A 22241-nucleotide genomic window follows, 5' to 3' on the forward strand; every position below is an offset into this window, starting at 1 on the left:
CACAGCTTTAATACCTTTCCCAGATAATCATTAAGATACACCTTTCCATCTAATTTTGTCACTTCTCCTGAAGGCAAATTACTCCTGGACTTAAAGTTCTGGAACTTCAGTCAGTTGGGCAGGAAAAGCCCTTGCCACCAGTCACAGGGACTTTTGCCAGAAAAATCACTCCTTTAGTTTCCTCAAAAACTATCTCCATGTTTAAAAAAAAAAAGAGGAGATGGGGTTTCTCCCATTTTTTTCCTATCTCCACTTCTGAGGAAGGTCTGCAAGGAGAGGGCTTCAGGGCTAGAAGAGGGAGAAGAATCATGGGCTTCGGTTTTCTGAGGTTTAACCTCATTGTCACTTGTTAAGTGTCCGCAATCATACACACTGTGAGTGTAAGCTGGGTTAGTTCCTAAAGTCACTTCACCCTGGCTCCGTCAGCTCTGATTTCCCTAAACTCTCCCTAAAGTCCTAAAGACTTGAGGGCTGGGACTTTGGAGACAGACAGACAGACTCAGTCTGGAGGTTAGTTCTGCCACATACCAGCCATGTGACCTTATACTCCTCAAGGATAAATCGGGGATGACACAGTACCCATGTTTTAAGGTGGCTGTGGGACTGAGTGAATAATGCAGACCAAGGACTTAGAGTGTGTGGCAACCCCCACACCTCCGCCACCAGTCATTATCCCAGCCCACCCCCCCAGGTTCGGCCCCTCCCTCTGGTAACTTTCCATGGTTACTTTTATCAACGATGTGTCTTAGCTCAAGGTGTCTGCAGAGTTCTGGAATACAGAAAGCCAGCCAGCACACACCACCCCCAAATAATCAGGGTGAGTGTTCTCAGCAGAAGAAGAGGACCTTTTTCCACCTTTGTGATTTCAATATGCCTCTCACAGAGGGTCCAGCCTGCAATAGGGACAACAGTTACCAAGTGAACTCGTTGTGTGTTTGGTTAGACTTGGGTAAATGGGATTCCCTCCTGATCTCAAGTGTGTAATGGTTTGCAGAATGCTAGTAAACAAAACAAACAAAATAAAACCTATCAAAGCAAGACAAAGGAGGAAATCTTAGGGTGTTTCTGTCCAATACCAATCGCATGAAGGGTATGAAGAAACAGCTCTCCTCTTTAATTACAGGCCAGTAAGCATCGCTACTTCTCTCCACCACACTTGCAAGGCAGTTCTCTTCAAACAGCTCAGTGACGTCAAGGGGGTGTAATAATTACTACAGACGATTTTCAGCTAAAATACAGGCTGGATTGTGTTTTAGACTTTAAATATTAAGGTGTAAAATCTTACACATATGTAAAATCATAGCATGATTTCTTTTACACACTTGGTTTAGTAATCTTGAAAAAACAAAATCAACCTGGTGTCAATGGCAGGGGACCCAAAGGCAACAGTCCTGCCAGCAACTTGTCTCAGGTAAGCTAATTCCCTATTGCTTTGTGCCTCAGTTTCCCCAGATGAAAAATGGGCATCGGGAAATCTTAATGAAAAATTATGGTTCAAACCAACAAATGAACAATAATGGTGACAAACTGTGAATAGAATAAAGCTAACTGAGACCAGGGCCTTGAGAAAGCCGGGGAACAATTACCACGCGGCATTATCTTGGAACAGGGGGAACGGGATGCACATCCGAGTCCGCATCCCCAGCCAACTCCGCCGGCGAGTTACCTTTACGAACTGCACGTCGCTGAGGATGTGGACGGAGTAGTCGGGCGTGTAGAGGTTGTTGCTGCTGCTGCACAGCTGAGTGTTGCTCCCGCCAAAGTCACTGCGCTCACGGTTCGGAGACTCAGAGCGGTTCAACCCACTGCAGCGGGAAGGCGACCGGTTTACTGCAGATAGTGAGAGAGAGGAGAGAGAGAAAAGGCAAAGAGGGAAGGTGGAGAGAAAAGAGAGGGGAACAGAAAGAGGGAGAGAGAGACAGAGAGGTGGTGTTTACAGAAGTCCTACAGAACGTTTAGGTGATGGCAACACTGGGTGGTGGAACCGGGCCCTCACCCTTCCCATCAGAGCCCAGGAAGATGCTCGGCTGCATCATTTACGAGCAGCAAATACCTAAGGACCTCAGGGCTCCACTCACCTCAGGCTCCTCCTGCTCCCCACGACCTCCATCAGCGAGGAGCAGGGCAGAGGTGGCCCACTGGCTCTCTTGGCTCTGGGATAAGCGCAGGAGATGAGGACCCTGCCGTGCGTCAAGGTTGCTACCCCAGACCATGAGACCTTCTACTAGGGTGTTATTTTATATAAACTCCATTCACACACCGTCTTTTAGATAGGCGGAGGCCTTAGGTTTGCCCTAAAAACCACCTGTCACAGCACAGATACCAGCCCTCACTGTGGGGTAACTCAGGCCCGCCCCAACACTGGCAGGGCCGGGGACCCTTGGAGGCCCACAAACCACATAGATAGGTACCTGAGTCACATCAATAAACTGTTAAAATACATTGTAGTCTCCCTTGTCCTTGACAAATATACCTCCTTAACCTGGAAAGCCAGGTCAGACCTAAAGAGTTTTGTGCCAGAAAATGGGCTGTACTGGGAGAAGCAGCCTTGTCGTAGGGCTTCGTGGTCCCGTCTCCCAGAGCTGTTGGGGTGGGGAATTCAGGGTTCCCGTACCTGAAGCGGGGTCTAGAAAGAAGAACTCAGCTCTGGGCGATATGTCCCTTTGGCTCTGTGAACACCTCACCCCACAGAGAGGGCTGGGACTGAGGAGGACCAAAGTGGGCCCCCTGAAGTGTGGGTCCAGGGCAAGGCTCTCTCGAAGCCCAAAGACGGGAGACTAGAGTAACCCTCCCGGCCTTTTGTCAAAGGCCTCCTAAATGTTCAGAGTCTGCCTCTTTCTCCATTTTCAAGAACCACTTCTTGGGAAAGTTCAATTAAGACCACATCACTTGGTTTCAGAGTGGGCCAGGCGAGCTACCCGCTCAGGGCCCACAGAAGGGAAGTGCTTCAGGTGACCCAGCATTGGCTCAACCACGGAACAACCCCCGAGTGAGAGACTGTGGAGCCCCTCCCACCCGCTGCTTCCCAACTGATGCTGCTCTGCATTTCTTCCCCAAAAAAGAGAAATGCGAGGCTCTCAGCCTCTCCTAACACAGATTCAGTTCAGGGGAGCAAATGAAGAGTCTGATTCCTCAGAGATTCTGCTCCTTTGTTCTTTCAGGGAAGAATCTTAGGAATTTAATTCTGCCTCTTAAGATAATGCTGCCATCAATCAAAATGTTTGATTAGCATCTCTTTGGAGTGATTTCTGGAGGTCTGACGATCAGTTTAGCTGGCAAGATGTTATTGTTGTCTGGCAAGCCATGTATCAGAAAGATTAAAATGACAATGGGTTGAATCATTTTCTCATTAGAGCATAGTAATCGCGGCCTTGATAGGATTATAGAATTAAGGGTTCCACTTCCAGCCCTCCCCTTCCCAGAGAGTGTCATTCACATATATGCTGTTACTGACAACAGAAACCTGGGAGCTACCGTGACTGCTGCCAACTGTCAGCCCCACAGCAAGTCCACTTCTGACATCATAAACTCATCTGCCTCTGTCTCTGTCTCCATTCAAGTCCCAGTTACCACCACCTTCGCCTGGACCACAATCTGGTCTCCCCACTTAAAATCTTATAATCTGTTCTCACCTCAGCTGTCAAAAGCACATTTTAAAAACACAAATCAGCTTCCTGTTAAATCTGAATAAAATCCACACTCCTTGCTGTGACCCCTAAAACCTACCTCCTCACCCCGGTGACCTGACCCCTGCTTTCCTGTCTGATCTCATCGTGGGGCTCCCTTTCCCTCCCTGCTTTTTCTGCTCTGAACTACTGGCCACCTTGGGGATCCTCAATCATGCTAGCGTCCCCCACCTCAGCAGATGCCGTTTCCCCTGCTCCCCCCACCTCCTCTCATCTCATCCCCCCACCCCTGCTCCTCCTTTTCAGTCATTAGGTCAAAAGACCTGTCTTTTCTGGTCGTTGCTGTACATCTAGGACCTAGCACACTGCCTGGCCCAGAGTAGGCACTCTATTAAAAAAAAAAAAAAAGTACAGAATGAACAAATCAGCACCTTAGAGTCCCTGAAGGGGTTTTTACTTAGAATCTAAATTTTGTTTTAAAAAAGGTTTTAGGGCTCTCAAATCATCATGGAATCAGAAGGCCTTACCCCTGTAACCTAAGTCACTCGGGGGAAGCTGACTTCTCTAAGTAAGGGGTGGGTAGAGGGACACTCCAGAAATGCAGTGGAGAAAGTACACAGTATACAGTGAGAGTCCAAGGGCACCAAGAAGCCTCAGGACTCGGCTCCGTAACTTGAGGAAGAGGCTGCAGGAGCATCAGGACCTTCTGTTTGTCTGTCTGTCTGTTTAATAAAAGAATGTTAAAAGGGGGTCCTACAGTCAGGTCTCTAAGGCCCTACTAATCCACTGGGTGACACCAGAGTGACCAGGAACCACAAGGGACAGTGATGGTGCCACGGAGAAGAGAGTGAAGCACCAAGGTATTAGGCAGAAAAATCCTCATTTCATTTCTAGCCTTGGTCCTCTGAAAACAAACCGATGAGTTCTGGCTTGTCTAGCCCCCCTGTGGCTGCTCTAAGGTGGTGGCGGACTAAGTAAGTCGGTGGTGCTTCCTGGGGGCTGGTTGTTGTGGAAAAGGTGGGGAGGCAGTCCTGCAGGAGTGCAGCTTCTGTGGTGTGAGGAGAGTCTGGAAAACTGCACCTTGCCCTGGTGGGTCTTGTCCTCAATTCGTTTGGAACAAGGAGAGAGTGTGAGCAGAGCCTTGTGGCTCAGTTACCCTGAGAAATAACCACTGCACCTTGATAACCTTCCACTTTGCCTGGTGAGACATGTGCTTCACACACCTCACATCGGCTGTTCTACACCCTCATCCCTTACATCACAATTCCAGACAGGCTCAGAGAGGACAACAGGGAAACACAACTCCATCTTATCCACTAGACAACTTCTGCCTGAATCACTTCCAACAGCTTCATCCCTCTTCTCCACAAAGCTCTCATCCTCACTGGCACCCAGCACAGGCCTATCAACCTGTCGTCACTCACAGGGACAGCCCATCAAACATAAGCGACATCACTGTTGTGTTTGGAGGAAAAACATCTTTTTTTTTTTTTTAAGTAAAAATAATGCTATTGAAGGTTATTCATAAAATCCCAAAGGTTTCCCAACACCAAAAGATGCAACAGTCTTACAAATGTCGGGTCTATAAAAGCAATTTTTAAGTGAAAAAGGAACCCTCACTTCATGACAAAGAAAGTCCCAGCTTCTCTGAGTGTTGTGTGAGATCAATGTTTTCGTGTCCCAGAGCCTGACATTCCTCAATAGGTGGGATGCTGATGACTCGGCATTTTGGTAATTGTGCACATACACTCAGAGGTTTCTAGCAAGGGAAATGGAAATGCTTTTAATAAAAAAAAAAAAAAAGAGGAGAAATCAGTAACAGACGAGTGTCCCAGAAGCATGGCAAACTAGTTCAAGTTGTCTAATTCCCCTTGGCATTTCCTAAGAGCACAGAGGCACGGCTTGGGGAAGTGAAGCGAGAAGGAAAACCCCAAGCTCAGTGCAAAGAGGTCTAAGAGGGGACAGATTAGTGACACCTAAAACTGACCAAAGGACCGCTCAACAGGGGGCAGGCCAGGCCATCAACATTTCCCTTGCCCAGGGAAACATAAGGTGGTGGCAAGGGATACCTCATATCCTCAAGCTGGCCCTGGAGAGACTGGGTGGCAGAGGGAAGGGTTTTCTGCTCTAGACACCCAAGTACTGTGGGGAAGTGTGGCAGACCTCATTCCTGCAGACTGCGTGGTCAGTCTGCAAGAGATATCTGCCCAGGATGGCAAGCTGGAGTTACTGAGACTGGGTGGAGAAGACACTGGGGTAAAATTGGGTCAGGGTGGGAGAGGGGGTGGAAGAGGACTTCACACTGCAGTTGGGGCTGGATGGAATCTCCCCTCATTCTGCACTGACAGACAGGAGCCCTGAAAACCTCTGTGCAGCTCTGCTGCTTTCCTCGTAACACCCATGTCTGGAGAGCCTTTGCAAACCTATCCCAGGAGTGGGACCCAGGATACAGAAGAACACTCCCCTCCTCTTTTCAGCCTGGGGAGTTGAGGGGAAGCAGGGTTCAGGGGCTGCTCGCTTACATCTTTTGGAGCATCAGTGAGGGGCAAGGGGGAACAGCTCACTTCAGTCATCGTCACTGTGCCCCAGGCCATCTGTGGTCTCCAACTGGATGGAGGAATTTAATTACATAGGCTTATACGAGTACAAACTAGGATTATTAAAATTCATCGTTCTGGGGTAATAGTCAACATCAGACAACCAAATGTCAAAAGCTCTCTGTCAAAGCTGCAATGCGAACTCCACAAATCAGCCCAAGTTAGGAGCCCAGATGAACTTGCTCACGTTACACAGAGCTTTAATGGTTCCCAAATGTTTACTACGCAAGAGCCAGCCCAAAGGAATATTTCCACTTACCACATTTCACAAAGTAAAAAGATTATTTTTAGGTACTCTCTTTATATTCTGGGAAAAAACTGTCCTCATTGATCTCAAAGTATATTACAGATGGACAATCAAGCGTTGAAAAAAGACCCTTGCTCGAGACCTCTCTCCTGTCTCTGTGCTTTTGTGGATTTGGAAGGATTGTCATGGGGAACTTGAAATCATCTCCATCATCAGGAGAAGAAAGAAAAGAATGAATGTGGGGAAAGGGAATGATAACTGTACTGGGACCATGTACTCTCAGTGGGTTGATCAGAAGTTTGGTTTTTAAATGAAAGCACCTGCAAAGCTGACTAATTACACCACACTCTGGAGGTAATCCACAGACCACTCCGTTATTCTTATTTCAAACTAACACATAGAAGGAAACTCCCTGTGGGTAATGGTGGCAATATTTGACGCAGAGACCACTGGCCTCAATCCAATGTGAGCACCATAATTCATTAGCACCGCTGCTTTCAAAATGCAAACAAGTCACAGCCCTCTAGAGGGCGCAACGTGCCCACATTCAGAGGGCAGCAAGGTTCCGGGCAGTAGAACAGGGCCTAAGAGACTTAGATTCCAGTCCTCAGCCCTCCACCTTCTTACTACACCTCTGACACTGACCCAATGGCTTAATTTCTCAGAGCTGTTTCCTTACCTGTTGTTTCCCGACAATGATTCCTGCCCATCTCCTAAGGTGGTTGCAGGGATCAACTACAGTAACAAAGGTCTTTTTAAACTTAAAGGCCCTATTAATTTCCAGGGTTTATCTTTTTCCCCATGTAAGATGGAGTTAAGACATCATATACATGAATAAATATTTCTAGGTCATAAATTAAGTATGGGGCCAGAATGTGCCCAGGACTGCTTTCTACAAAAATGTGATGACTGTAGCTTCTTCTTCTGCTGATATGGAACGGAAGTAAAAGTGACAGTGGAAATACCAAAATATAGGTCCTGGGGATGTCAATCACGGTGGGCTATAGAGACCAGATAACAGCAGGTGGGTCGAAGAGGGCCTCAGGAGGAGCAAGGTGCTCCCACCTCTCATTTTCTCCTGCTGCACCCGCCACTGCCCAGCTCTGCAGAGTTAAACCAGGGGTGGGGAGAAGCTGGCCTTGCTCTCCCCTCTCTCCTGCTCACCTGTTTCCTGTTGGGTTGAACACCCAGTCACGGAAACTGGGGGGAGGGTTAAAAGAGCTCTCAGGAGCACATGGCACCAGCCAGGGTTGGGCCAGAAGTCTCAGTACCTCCTAGGAGGACTGCACAGCAGAAGTAGTCACCTTAATTTCTGCCTAACACCGGGTTACTATGAACTAGAAGTAATCTTCCTTTAACTAGAAAGTCACAATTAACTAGGTTGTCTCGTTAACTGAGGGTTAACTAAAAAGAAAAATATGGCCCTGCTCTCATGCTTTCATCCCTTTTTTTAAAAAAAAAAATGCTTTGCTCTTTTTGGTTGGAAATCTTTAAAAAATGTGTATCTTCCCTTTCTGCCGAAACTTCATAGCACATTCTTCATTCACCAAGATTCCACATGTGAAGGATCTTGAAGGTCCATGATGTGGTCATTTCTAATTCTGTTGGCATGCACTTAGCTGGTGAGGGCACCAGACTGGCACCTCACATTGACCATGCTCCTGTAGTCATCACGAAGGCATGAGCTCTCACAAAGAGGGGAAAATTTTTATTTCTTCTTGGAAAATCACTATCAAATAAGACAAAAAAACTTTGGTGAAATTTGAGAAGGTGGTTAATTCATCTTGTACAGATAAACATGGGAACCAGATGGCTTTTGATGGAAAAATGCAATTTGGGAGACAGGAGAAGTCAACATTAGTACTTCTGATGGTGCAGATTCGGGGGTTTGGGGTCTCAGGACACAGCCTTTTTGAATGCTGAGGGTCTACTGTACAGATAGCAAAACAAAACTAGATTCTTGATGACAAGACATGGTGAGGCCTCAGAACCATTACCACAGCTTTGGGATAAGGAAGAAAAATGTAGAAGGTATGGGAAATTAGTCTGTGTTCTAATTTCAGCGTAACTTAACAAATAAATTCTTAGTTTGGTCCTTACTTGCTTTGTGACCCTAAGAGATCAACTTCTAGAGATGAAAACAAAACAAACACTCGATTGATTGTTCAGATTTATTATATTCTACTCAATGCTTGAATTACTGTGTGGCTGTATGAGGAGCTGCTTTACTCAATTAAAAAGAAACCCAATAACTTTCATTTAATTAACAAGAAAGGTCAAACCTAATGAAAAGTTGTTTTGAAATTTTTACATATTGCATCCTTTGAGCAGAGCCAGAGAGAATACGGTCACTACACAGTAACATTACTAGGAAAATGAGGATGAGAAGAAAAGGTGGGAAAAAAATAGGAAAAGAAATATTGTTTCTTCCTGTTTTTCTCCTGTTGCACTCATCCCTCCATTCTGCAGTCAGACAAATGACAAGGAAAAACTCACACCATCCCTCACCCCACCATTTCTCCATCTATGCACACAGACACATCCCTGGGAGCTAAGTTCACAAGTGAGACCATTGAACCAGCAATACCTGGGCAGTGAGTACGAGTGACTGTTACCAGTGCAACATGCTATGCCTCAGTCATGGGAGTGCCTGTTGGGAGAGACTAGTTTTCATGCGGGACAGTGACAGAGACCTAAAGGCCTCTTGCAAACCCCGTAGATCTACGGAGACCGAGACACTCATGCATGTTTACCTGGGGAGCCTGCCAGAGAGTCCCCTCTGCTGAAGGCGAAGGTACGAGACACAGAGACAGGCACTAAAGAGTCAAGGGCCAAGGATTTGAGTTGCAAAGGGGAAGACAAACACAAAAGGAGAGAGACAAAGAGCAAAGTGGGTGAGACAGTCTGTTCCCTGATTTTCACAACATCACATTTCTCTGACAAAGGCAATCTTGTCTCTGAAATCATGGAAATCACACCCTCTTACAAAGCCACTCTCCAGAAAGAAGAAAATAAAATAGACTTTGCTGAACATCTTCCAAAAAGATGCACAATAACCTTAGAGGGAATCAGACCTGCCAATGACAAGAACAGGCAGTGCCCCAGCAGGGACGTAGCGTTCTCTCTGCGGCTGCCTTTTTGAGCCAGCAAATACACTGGGAGCCCAGCACTGCATCTCCACCAGGGTCTCCCAGTTGCACAGGTCTCCTGCTCACCTGCAGGAGGATTGAAAGAGAAGTGCATACTCCCGCTAGGGGCATCCATCTTCGAGGAAGCTGTCTCCTGTCTCAGACTCTTAGGAGCTCCCTCTGTGGTCACAGTGCTGGGGAGGAACTGGGCATGGCTAGAGACTTGGGACACGGGCAGGGCAGCATCTCTAACAATCTTATTGTGAATCAACTTGATGAATTAAGTCATAGTCACTTCTTAGCAAGTACAAGTGCTCCAAAGCACCTCTCTTCCTATTCCCCTTTCCTTCTCTTTCCCCACAGAGTATGAAATGGTGCTGGCTATCACTTGGAACCTAGGTGGGGTGAGGGTGGAGTGTGTAGCAATACTCCAGTCCTTCTCCAATCTTGACCCTGATTACCGAGTGCTTCCGTATTGGTATCTGTCTTTATCTCTCTTATCTGATCATTCCCAGGGTCCCTTCCAAGGAGCTAAATGAAGTCAGTCTGCAAGTGACAGCGCACCAAAATAAGCAGCTTCCGCAGTCGTAGCTGCTGCACCCAACGATTGTCCTGCAGTTACCCATTAGAGCAAGGGAGTGGGGAGGGGGAGCTTTATACCTACCTGCTAATCATACACTTCGACATGAGATGTCAAAGAATATTTGAATGGTTCCTAGTGTTGCAAGACACACTGGAGTAAGAAACCCCATTGTCTTAAGAAGAATCCTAGCACTTCTGGACCACAAATTAAATGTACACCCTGCTAAGCAGATAGGAGATTTGTTCTCTTCCTGCCTGCATACCCCTGTGGGCATCTGTTCTGGCCACATTGAGCTCAGGCCCCATTCCTCCAGAATGTCGGGCTCACCATGGTCCTCCTGGGTTCCCTGGCAATCAGAACCAAGATAAAGGAGACAGCCAGCTGGGTTCCCCTCACATTGCACAGGAACACCAGAAGGACTCACTTGTAACCTCAAGTTCAACTCTGAGGCATCACAGGGCCACTGTTCTGGCAAATTCATCATCTCATTTATCACCCTCAAGGGGACAAAGCTATAGGCTGGCATCAAGGACAGGGGTAGTTTGGTAGCCTGAGACCCTACAAGAGTTTACTGCCTCGTGGCTCAGCCTTAATCTCTCCCTCAATCTACAGGTGAGGTTGTTGGCCAGTGAAAGATGCTGAGTGGCTGGCCCTGGGCTGAGAGTGCACCTGGGACAAGTGTGGGGTGTGGTGGTCTTTGCAGTTAGTTCACACCCACTCCACTAAGTGGGGAGGCCTTGCGGGGAGAAAGGAAAATTCTCTATACCCCTACAGGCTAATATGAGTTCTTTTTCCTCCTGAAGATTGGTAAAGATGCTCAGAAGTGTGAGGAAGGAAAGAGAGTTAATATTTTCTTTTAATCAGTTTTGAAGGAGAGATTAGTGTTGCAAGTTTACTGTCTCACTGATAAAATGGAAGAATTCTTATAGAAAGAATTAGAGACAGGAAGGAAGGAAAAGAGGAAGCCAGATAACATCTTCCTACTACTTAGAAAGAAAAGTCATCTAAATTTTAAAAGAAAGTCATCTAAATTAGGGAGGATAGCCCCCCAGAGCTCCCACCTCTTTTGACTTTGTGGAAGAGCCTGAACATGGCCAGCCTGTCTAGGTAACATTTAGAATCCGAGGTGTTACTCTGCCTTGAGCAATCCCCAATGTGATGGATGGTGGAAATCTCCTTTAGAAAACTGAGGTTTACCTGGTCCTGTAGACCATCCCCTCCCATCTAGACTTCCTGTTCTGGGTAACGATGCTTCCTTCATCAACCTTAACTGAGATTTGTTGGCTTTTATAAGTATCCTAATGTACCAGGGCTCTTTATTTTCCAGATCTCCTTCAACTCATGTTGGGCCACCCCTTGGGTATGGACAGCAACTTCAATTTCATTTCAGCCTCTGCTGGGCTAGGATGTAAAATTGCACTGTAAACTGGTCCAATATTCTCACCTAGGAAGTGCATTCTGGAACATGATAGATCTAAAAATCTGTATTTTACTGTGCTGTGTGAACTAGTCAGAACACCAGAATGCATCGAGGTAAATCACCAACTTGCTAGGTGATTTGGAGCAAGTCATCTCTTTAGTGTCTCTGCATTAAAACGGTATCTATCTGTCATGTGCCAGGGATTATAAGACCAAGCTGTGGGACCCTGTGATAAATCCCAATATAAAGCACTATGTAAAATCTTTTTTTATGATGAGGAAAAAAACACCCATTTGGCATTGAAATAGCCACTATAAACACTAAGACCTGAAAGCAATGCAAAATTCAGACCAGTGAACTAAAAAGAAATCTAGAGGAGTAAGGCTTTCTGGATCACACGTGTATCACAATAAATGCCATGCCCTCTACACACAAGTGCAATGACTATGCAGGAAACAGAGAGAAGGTAGAGCACAGAGGGGCAGGGCACGCCCGCCAGCAGCCCTGTGCCAGTCCCCACCATCAGCATGCACGGCCAGCTGCAAACTCTTCACCAGCCGAGATGTGGTGAATGAGGAAAGAGAAGCAGGCAAGCAGCATATGCAACAGCCTGGGACTTATGTCCTAAGATCCTGCAGTCATTTCTTACTAACCCCGACAGACGCAGTAATAACACATTACGGCTTGCAAGTAAAGGACAGTGGGTGAACTATCACAGCAGAGGAGGAAAGCTGAACCTTCACCAGAGCACAGAGACCACCTGCCTGCATTCCCTGGCAGGTGACAGTAAATGGTGCCTCCCCTCACAAACTCCCCCCACCCCACCATTCATCACTTGCATATGAGCAGAGAAGTAGCAGAAAACACTCCAGACACACAGAAACTAAGCCCCCCGTGGTCCGTGGGTACCTGGCAGAAAGCAGTGTTCCTGGCAGAGCTTTACAAAAAGGCTGCCAGCATTTGTGTTAGCCCCAGCCTAGGCTGATAGTGCTGGGTCTAGGTCCCCAGAGTGGGCTGAGGCAGGACTATGGCAGGGGAGACGAGGGAGGGGGTTGAGAGATACATACGAAAGACAGAGGATCCAGCCAGACTTCCAACCTTCCGCACATCGTTATCTAAGGACAGAATGATGCAGTGTGTTTCAGAGGCAATGCAGAAAACACACCTTCTTAAAGGAATTCTCCCTCTTCCTCCCCACCCATGGCACTAATCAACCCTTTAAAAATAGGTGGAATCAGGTAGAAGTGCAAAAAGTAAAATAAACTTGCCTTTTCATATTGAAAATTACCACTATCTATCCCTAACACTTGATAATGTCACAGTCTACCATATACTTCTACTTCTAAAGCCCCGGAAGTTAAAAGGTTTGTCCAGGGTCCATAAAAGGAGTCAAGACTTGAACCCAGATGCATTTTCTACACAGTCCCACTGCTTCCCCAATAAGCTATGGCTTGGAAACTGGAATACCTGAGCAAGCACTGGTCATGATGGCTGGGACACCATAGTAGGTGAAGGCTCCGTTCTCGAAGCGAAGGCCTTCCTTACCAACCTCCACCTCCACTTTACCCTGGAGAAAGAAGGAAGTGTACTAAGGGTGTGGACGAGCACTGCCAGCTTTATTAGTGATTACGATCCACTTCTGCTTGGTTAGTAAGTGGGCTTAAAATCACAGGGGAATGTGAATTCTGTCCAGATGAGCTTCAGAAACAGAAGCTCCAACTTCAGGAGCCCTTTGCAGTAAATTAACTGCTGCTTAATAAAGCAGCATCCAGTCATGAACATCCAGGCTCTCCTTGCACGCTGTAACGGCTCTTCCATGATGCAGGGCCAGGCACCAAGCTAGCCAAGGACCCCGTCAACTGCCCCACTGGTTTAGTCCGAGATTAGACCATCTCTTAAGTCTGGTTGAGATAAAGCCTGATTCTGTGAGAAGCTTGTTTAATTCATCGCCATTAATAATGATCGCTAATGTGCAGCACAGGGAGTGCATCTTTGGGCCTGAACTGTATGTGCACTTCATGGATTCTCAGTCAATCTGTCCTACACCCTACCAGGCCTGTACTATTTTTATCCCCAGTTTACAGATGAATCAATTCTGAAGCTGAGAGAGGCCAAATAACTTGGTCAAGGTTAGTTAGGAAGTAGCAACATTGGAATTTTAAAGCTAGATCTTTCCAATTTCTGAACCTACACTCTTGCCACTATATTTTACATCCTCCAAGTTTTATTTGAAAATAGTTATGTTTATATTAACTGTAAGACTCTATGTGTTCATCTTGTTACATAAACAATATAACAGGACCCTTCTTGATTTCCAACAGTTGTAGTAAAAACAGTAAAGACTGCGACTCCATGTTTGGAGAAGAGAGGGCATTTTATTGAGGCTACTTAGAAGGATAGGTGTGCAAGCTGGGTGAGAGCAGACAGGCTGCAGGTGGACTGTCACAAAGAGTGGCCACTTCTAAGTCAAAGAGAGTTTAATTAAGATTTTAAGACAATCACTGTATCTAGGGTTCATGAGATTCTGCTGGGAAGAGATGAGGAATAGTGACAGAGCTAATGGTGAGCCAGGCCAGAACACTAGCACTATCCAGAGCTGGAACCTGCTGACTCTTATTTACAGGCCTATCCAGGCACCCAGGGCAGGTGGTGACCATACTTATGTGAGTATGGGAAGATGCCGCACCTCTTTCATTTGGTCATTTATTCCCTTCCCGATCCCTTTCAAGGAGGAGAATATTCAAGGGACTGCAAAGGCTGAAGCACTGGCAGAGAGTGGATGTGTTCTGTGAGCCTCCAGAAAGCAGAGTGAGGACGAGTGTGGGAAATCAGAGGTGGTGAGATTTCAGCTTGACAGAGAGAAGGGTTTGAAATAAGAAATGTCTGAAGTTTGGAGGTAGTGCACAGTTCCACTCCTGGGTGTGGCCAAGCAGAGACAAGGAGGTGTTAGGGATTTTGTAGGGCAGCAGCTCTGGAAGATCAGAAGCAGAACTCCTCTGCAGGGAGGTACTCACCACACCCCACCACAAACATCGCTGACACCAGAATAAAAGTCATCAAGAATCCACCACTCCAGGATGCAAGCCAGTTACATCTGTCCCTTTCTGCAGGTCATGGACAAATGCCCACCCCAACTGGCCTTGTTTCCAAGGCAGCCAGCCAAGCCTTGGAACCTGGCATGGAGGAGGCATGGCCATTCCTCTCCAGCCTAGAGATGCCCTTATCTTGTCCTTAGAGGGTCCCTGGCTTTCCCACTCACCTGCAGAAGCAGCACAAAGTAGTCCACAGGGCGGTTGCGCTGGTAGAGGTAGTGTTCTGCGGCCTTCTTGTTCTTCTCATCAAACTTCAGCTCCTGGATCACATTGGGATGTTTCAGGAGCCGGAGCAGGATCTTCTCCGAGAGGTACAGAGATTTGAAGGGCTCCACTTCTAGGGGAGAGTGAGAGGCAGGAGGAGTCAGCAGCTGGGAGGACTCAGGGTGGGCACAACCAGGGCCATTCATACTCCCAGGCACAAAGCTAGCAGAGTTCCTGCAATTTTCTTGCAATGTATGTGTCTGGCAGGGGAGGGGTCTTAAAGCCTAAGGCCTTCCCCATGCCCTCTGGGGATGTGTGTCCCTGCATGGGCATCTCAGGAGAAACTGGTCATCATTTTGGCAATGTCAGTTTTGTTATTTTCTCTTTGATTGTATTGAAAGTTGAGCATACACTTAAAAAAGAAGGCAGTCTTGCCATTTGTAACAACGTGGATGAACCCGGAGGATATTATGCTAACTGACATAGCCAGACACAGCGGGAGAAGTACCACATGACATCACTTATAGGATAAACCTAAAATAGTCAAACTCATGAAGCAGAGAGTGGAACTGCCCAGGGCTACGGGGAGGAGGGGGTGGGCAGGTATTAGTTAAAAGGTACAGAGTTTCAGTTACACCAGATAAATAAATTCCAGAGATCTACTGCACAGCATAGTGCTTACAGTTAACAATACTAGACTGTATACTTAAAAATTTGTTAAGACAGTAGATCTTATGTTAACCACATAATAATAATAATAATAATAATAATAATAATAATAATAATAATAATAATAATAAAGATGGTGGGAGGAAACTCTTGGAGGTGATGGCTCTGTTTATGGCACAGATTGTGATGACAGTTTCATGGGTGTATGTTTATCTTCAAACTCATCAAGTTGTATACATTAAACGTGTACCATTTCTTCGTGTGTCAATCATACCTCAATACAGTAGTTTAAAAAAAAAAGAGTTGGTGATGGATAAGTAAGCCATGTGAACAACGAAGGCTTTGATTCTATAATCAAATGAAATACAGAGAATTTAATCTGACTTATTTGTATGATATATATCTATTGAATGAAATGAAAGTTAACAGAAACAGTTAATTATTTAAGTGGTGAGTTCTCAATAATGAGAAGCATCATTGCATCATATTTACATGTTAATAGATGTAATTATATATTATTTTGTTGTGTTATGTTATACTATATATACTATTATATTGTATTATAGTATATCATTATATTGGACAGATACAGCTTATTTGTTCTAGGAAATCAGATAGCCCGTAGTTAAAAGAAATCTGTGTTCAGAACTAGGTTACATGTTGAGAACTCTAAAGAAGCTCCAATTTAAAATTTTCTATTTTTTAGTAACTGAAACAGTATTAGCGCTCATTATATACTCAATAAATATATGTTGGATTAATTAAGTATTGAACTTAGTAATATGCGTGATGATTCTAGATCAGCACGTTAATTAGGCATGGATGAGAAGGTTAGAGGGCTCAAAGACAAATTCTACCTTCTTTACAAGGAGAAATTTATTTTTAGATCCTTTCACTTTTTTTTCTTTCCAAAGATTCCAGGATTCACAATCCACATCCATATTTTAAGAACTCATAGCTCATAGGCCTACATGGCCCCTGGAGGGTCCTGGGGCCCAGGGCCTTTGTGGCTGGGCAGGACATTGCCTTTCCCTCCCAATGAACCCTCTGGGGTACCCCAACTCCTGCCAGGAAGCAAGCGGAGGAAGGGAAAAGCGCAGCAGTGGATTCCTCAGCTCTTTTCTGGAGAAGAAGAAAGAAAAGCGGAGTTGTGTTGTACTCACTTCCTCCCTAGAAGATCAGGCGTGGGGCTGAAAATGACAGTATGTGGAGTCCTATCACCCCACCTAACCTCCCCTCCTGGAACAGTAGTTCTCAGTCCCGGCATTGAAATTAGGTTGCAAGGTATCAAAAATGATTTGGTGCCTGGGTCCCACCCCCTAGATCTGCTCTGTTGGCCTGGGGCAGAGACACGAGTGGGCAGATTCATACCTGTGGCCATGAAGCGGTGCGTGGCCAGCAGAAGCTGTGGAGAGATCTTCACCCTCATCTCCGAGTCGGAAAGCTTAAACAAGGAGAAATCATGCCGCTTCCTCTCTCGGTGCGGGACCCTCTGCTTTTTCCGATTGTCAGCTGTGGGGACAGGGGCCAGATTGCAGCTATCAAAGAATCACTGTTGATTTTTGAAGGTTTTTCCAGAGTCATCTGAGACAGATAGGTCCTCTGGGACCACAGGGATTTCTGCAAAGTGTCAACTGTAGGTGACATCACAGCATCTCCTTCCCAGGGAGGGGAAGGATGTTGATAAGGGACAGAAGGTTGGAGACACTGCCATGTCTCAGTGTTATCTGCACTGAGGTGGTGGACGGTGGAAAACGGGAAAGCCCAGCCTGGAGCTCCTAAGCTCAGGCTTCTAGGGCTGGCTCCCCTGCTTATGGACTGTGCAACCTCTCTAAGCATCAGAGTGTTTGTGTGTTTTAATCTATAGAATGAGGTTAGTGATTAATCCTAACTCTTCTGCTCCTCTCGGGCAGTTATTATGAGACTCCAACCAGAACCTATCTGTGAAATGCTTACAAAAAGGTGTTCAAATACAAGGGACTTGCATTCTAAGCGTCAACGACTTTGGCAGGGCCCGGGGGGTTCTGCCTCTGCCCTTCTCCTGGCCCCAGAGATGGGCTCACCTGGTCTCTTCCTGCTTATTCAAATCACACTCTGGGCCCTCCCTGAGGCATGCCACCCAAGGGAGGAGGACAGTCACCCCCTTTTCCCACTCACAGTTCTCCTGCTTCAACTCTGGCCCCTCCATGGGGAGAGAATTGGGAGAAATAAAGGAAAGAAGAGAGGAGAAAAAAATGGGAATAGCTCTATAATCCATAATCCCTGGTTCCTTCATGGGGGCCACAGGCAGGATTATAGTGATTATTGATTGAGAAAATTTGCTTTTTCCAATTAATTTTTTCTTCCTGATTTTTAAAAGCTTGTCTTAATAAAATATGTTTGGGGGTTTAGGAGAATGTTTTCTTTGATCATGTTTCTTTTGCTTTCCCTTAGTTTTGAGTAAAATTTTGAAACTTTAGCCTATCTTAACCTTGTCAGCTGTGGGGACAGCCCTGAGCACAGGTTACGGGGAACAGGGAATGGGATTTGGGTTTCCTCCAATTCTTTTGCTGCCACTAATGAGCAACCTTCTGATTTGCATGATATGTTTGTCTAAATATCCCTTCCCCCTCCTCCATCAGAAGCCACTGAATATTTATTTCATCATGAGCGAATCAGTCCCTCTTTATTCCTTCTATTTTAATAGTGAGTATTTAGAGTATTAAGGCTGTTCAAACAGATGCCCTAGGAGGAGCTGACCCATTTAGACCACCATCACTACTATCAGCCACTAACACTTCAGTGTGAATGTCTTCACCAGTAGATCTATTGAGATACTTGAGAATTCTAAATCAAGGTTAGGGGGCAGAGGTGGAGAAGGGCGAAGAGAACAGGAGAGAGAGGTCAACCCCTATTTCAAGAAGACAGGCTGGGCCAGGGCACCAAGTAATAACAGACACTGTGACACTCACTATGTTTTGTCAAGGCCTGGCCCACACTTCGGGTCTCATCTCTTCTTACTCCAAAGGGCACAAACACTCTTTCTACACCACTGGCTGCCTTAGAGTCTCAAAGCTTTTTCTGCTGAGCTAGTTTCTGAACAGCTGCCTCTGGCAAACTAAGGGGCCTGGAATGGGTTATCTGAGGGGAGGAAAAGAGAATGCTGTCCCAGGCGATGAAACTGGGAGGAGGAAACCCTTCCTGGCCTAGGGACTCCCATGGATTTAGATAACACTCCCATCCCAGAGAAAAGCAGGCCTTTGTAACATTTGCAAGCAAAGTTTTGATAAGACTCAGTAACCAAAAGGAGTCACTCTCTGCACAGAGAAGTCTGTGTTGTTCCTGAGGAGGGAGTGAGCAGGAGGGTGAGGAGGCCCGAAAGGAGGGAGCAGGGACCAGAGCCAGGGCTGGGAAGGAAGGAGACGGAGAAATCAGTCAGTAGGGCTGAAAACGCACAAGGGACAAGAGCAGCGTCTAAAAGGGCTACTGAACGTTTGGCTTAGGCTGTGGTGCGCGAACTCATGAATTTCCACTGCACACTGACATTTTGGGTGAATGCGTTGTGAGTGGAACCCCACGTGCTGCTGGGGTCTGCAACTAGATGGACGAAAAGACAAACCAAGAACAACACAGGGTACAGACACAACGGCAGAAAGGCCATCCAAGGCACACTTTGTTTCCTTTAGTTCCTTTCCCATCCAAAGACCAGGAGGTCTCCTTTTCACAGTCTTGGCTCCGTTCCTGAAGGTTCTCTCCTGATAAAACATTTAGCAAGCATGCTGTCAGTGATTCAGGGTGATTCAAGCCAGGGCATCTTGCCATGCCAGCCCCTGGCATGATGAGGCTGACACACAGCAACGCCTGGGGCTTATCTGGACCCCCTTGCACACTGTCTACCAAACTAAGCCCGCTCTGAGAATCTTGGACAACAGCCAAGGCCATGCACTTACTGTAGAGATCAGTTTCGTCCAGGATCTCCGACTTAATGATCTCCTCTATGATGTCCTCCAGTGTGACAATGCCCATCACCTCATAGAAGGGGTCCCCTTCTCCCTCATTATTCACCCGCTGGACAATGGCCAGGTGAGATTTTCCTAGAGACAAAGGAAGTCACAGTTAAGAATCTGGGACATTTTCAGAGAATTCCTTGTGAGAAAATTATACTAAGTTGCTCTCTGACCAATGTTGGAACTGAACCTATCCCAGGACCTCTTTAAAATATCAAGTTTGTGTACAAGCTCTTATAAATGCAAACTTTATACTTTTCAATCTGTCTCTTTTTAGGAAAGTTACCCAATATACACAAAGCCATTAAAATTGTTTTCTTTAATTTTCGTATATTAGCAAGTATACCTAAGCTGAAGGAGGATGAATAATCAAATTGGAAGAATAAGAATTTGGAGTCAGAAGTATTAGGTTAGAAGCCTTTTTCCCTCCTGCAAACTTTCCTGTCCCCCCGACCCCCTCACTCCATCTAGTCCAGTTATATCTGTGCAACTGACCCTGGACAAATTATTTAACCTGTACTGAGTCTCAAACTCCTCACCTAGAATTAGGGAGTAATACCAGTCTGGTAATTTTAAAACATGGCCCCCCAATTCTTTGATACACCTCCCACCTCCCACTGTCTACTCCTCTTCCCTTGGGTGTGGGCAGGCTTGTGATTGCTTCAACCAATAGAGAATAGGGAAGCATCTGCTCTGAGACTTCTGAGGCTGGGTCATAAAAGGCACGTAGAGACACTCTAAGAAGTCTGATGACTACCCTGAGGCCACCGTGGTGCAGAGACCCAAGTAGGTGCTGAGGTGACAGCCCCAGCTGAGCCTGGCCTCTGAGCGATCCCCCCAAAGTGCCAGACAGGTTAGTGAGGAAGCCACCTTAGTGGTGGATCCAGCCCCACCCTCTGCCATCCTCCCCAGCCACATAGCTCCTCTCCAGCTGTGGGCACACTCAGAGCAAAGCAGGGATAAGGAATTCCTGACTCAGAATTTGTGAGCATAATAAAATGGCTGCTGTTTCATGCTTCCAAGTTTTGGGTGGCTTGTTAGCAGCAAAGGGAACTAGGACAACCAGGATCCATAAGGTGACTGTGGAGCTCAAATGACCTAGCAGGTGTGCGAAAGCACTTTGTAAACTATAAAATGTCATAGGCAGTTAGTTAGTTTTTATTGCCCGACAACTGAAAACAATAGTTAACATTTCTTGAGCTCTAACTATATGCCAGGTACTACTTGGAGCACTTCACATATATAGATTCATTTAATCCTCATAACGACCCCTGAGACAAGTACTTTTATTACCCTCATTTTACAGATGAAACAACTGAGGCACAGATTGGTTAAGTAACATACCTAAAGTCACACAGCATGTAAGACACAGAGCTGGATTGTGAACCTAGGTAACTGGATTCGGTCCTAGCCTAGGGACTGAGTCTTACTTAACAGTCCTGCTTCACCTTGGTTTGTTTCTATCTGCTGATAGATATATTTCCCAGACCTCTTTCTAAAATGCAAAACTTCTTCTTGGCTAAGAGACATTTTAGGAGAATATCTAGGATACTGACTCAGATGTTATTCTTGCCAAAAAAAAAAAAAAAAAGGAAGTTCATTCCTTATCAGTGTTGCCTTTTATAAGCTTTTGCTTGGTCATTGCTAAAAATATCAGATAAGAAGAACAGTCAGTTTGCTGGAGGCATAATTAACCATTAAAATTTAAACACATGAACTTCTGTATAAAATACCTCAAATCGAAAGATAGCTACTTATTGGGATTTCTAATGGGAAAGACAGCATTTGTATCACTCAAGAATGGTCTCTAATTTCTTCTCCACCTTCAACCTATCCTTCAGCCTACTCTCAAAGTGATCTGATCATGCCACTACCCCGCTCAAACATCCTCGATGGCTCCCTAGCTTGCACCAAATCAAATCTAGACTCATTAGTTTGATATTATCAAGACTGTAAAATGTGGCTCTTCCCTGGCTTTCTGAGTGAGCACTCTGCTACGTCCCCTAATCATCCCGGACTCCAGGTGCACCAGGTTGCCCCCAGCTCCTCAACTTCGTCCACGTCCACTTTCTAAGTCTTCGCTCACACTGCTTCCTTCTCCCACCCTGTCTCCCTTGGCCCTTCAAGTTCCAGCTCAGGTGCCAACTCCTCAAAAAAGCCCTCTGTATTTGCGCCATCCTGAATCTGAACCAACCTCTCCTTGCCTGTTTCTAAGCCCTTGATAACTCCATCAGAGCATTCATCACAATTTGCTGTTTCTTGTAACTAGTAATGTGCTTGTTCTTTATGGGATCATGTTTTCTCCTAAGATCGTAAGCTTCCTCAGGACAAAGGCTCATATACTTAGGATTCTTTCCATAACAGGTAGTCAGTAAGTGCCTGATGAACTGAACTAAGATTGAAGAAAAATCCATAGCTGATACAATAGATGATATTAAAACCAGACACTAAAGCCTTTTAAAAAAATACAATGTGTTTAAGTTAAAATTTAAACTCTACATCAGTGGTTCTAAAACTATCCTTTGAAACAACTACATCCTGCCCAACTGGACTGAAGTATTTTGTAGTTTAAATTAGATTATGTTAATTGTTAAAATGTGCTCAATTTAAAGTTGTTTTTTTCAACACATGTTCTTAAACTTCTGGCACCTGTTCTCACTTTTCTGCTAACATGTGCTAGCAGATGACA

The 22241-nt window shown here is 45.7% G+C and overlaps 1 protein-coding gene across 3 annotated transcripts in view; it reads right to left on the reverse strand.

Annotated features, from left to right (window-relative positions):
- Positions 1-22241, reverse strand: part of CNNM1 (cyclin and CBS domain divalent metal cation transport mediator 1) — a 50369-nt gene that overhangs the window by 10342 nt on the left and 17786 nt on the right. For 2 of the 3 annotated variants that reach the window (XM_014559222.2, XM_032491125.1), the window contains exons 2-7: positions 19496-19639; positions 16938-17078; positions 14861-15030; positions 13069-13168; positions 12669-12716; positions 1667-1830 (exon numbers count right to left, since the gene is read on the reverse strand). In XM_014559222.2, coding sequence (XP_014414708.2) covers positions 1667-1830; positions 12669-12716; positions 13069-13168; positions 14861-15030; positions 16938-17078; positions 19496-19639 — 767 coding nt within the window. Of the gene's footprint in view, positions 1-1666; positions 1831-9223; positions 9287-12668; positions 12717-13068; positions 13169-14860; positions 15031-16937; positions 17079-19495; positions 19640-22241 lie in introns of all 3 variants that reach the window. The other variant, XM_006184648.3, reaches the window with a different exon arrangement.

The sequence above is a fragment of the Camelus ferus genome, chromosome 11, assembly GCF_009834535.1.
Source record: "Camelus ferus isolate YT-003-E chromosome 11, BCGSAC_Cfer_1.0, whole genome shotgun sequence".
In the NCBI taxonomy this organism is placed as follows: Eukaryota; Metazoa; Chordata; class Mammalia; order Artiodactyla; family Camelidae; genus Camelus; species Camelus ferus.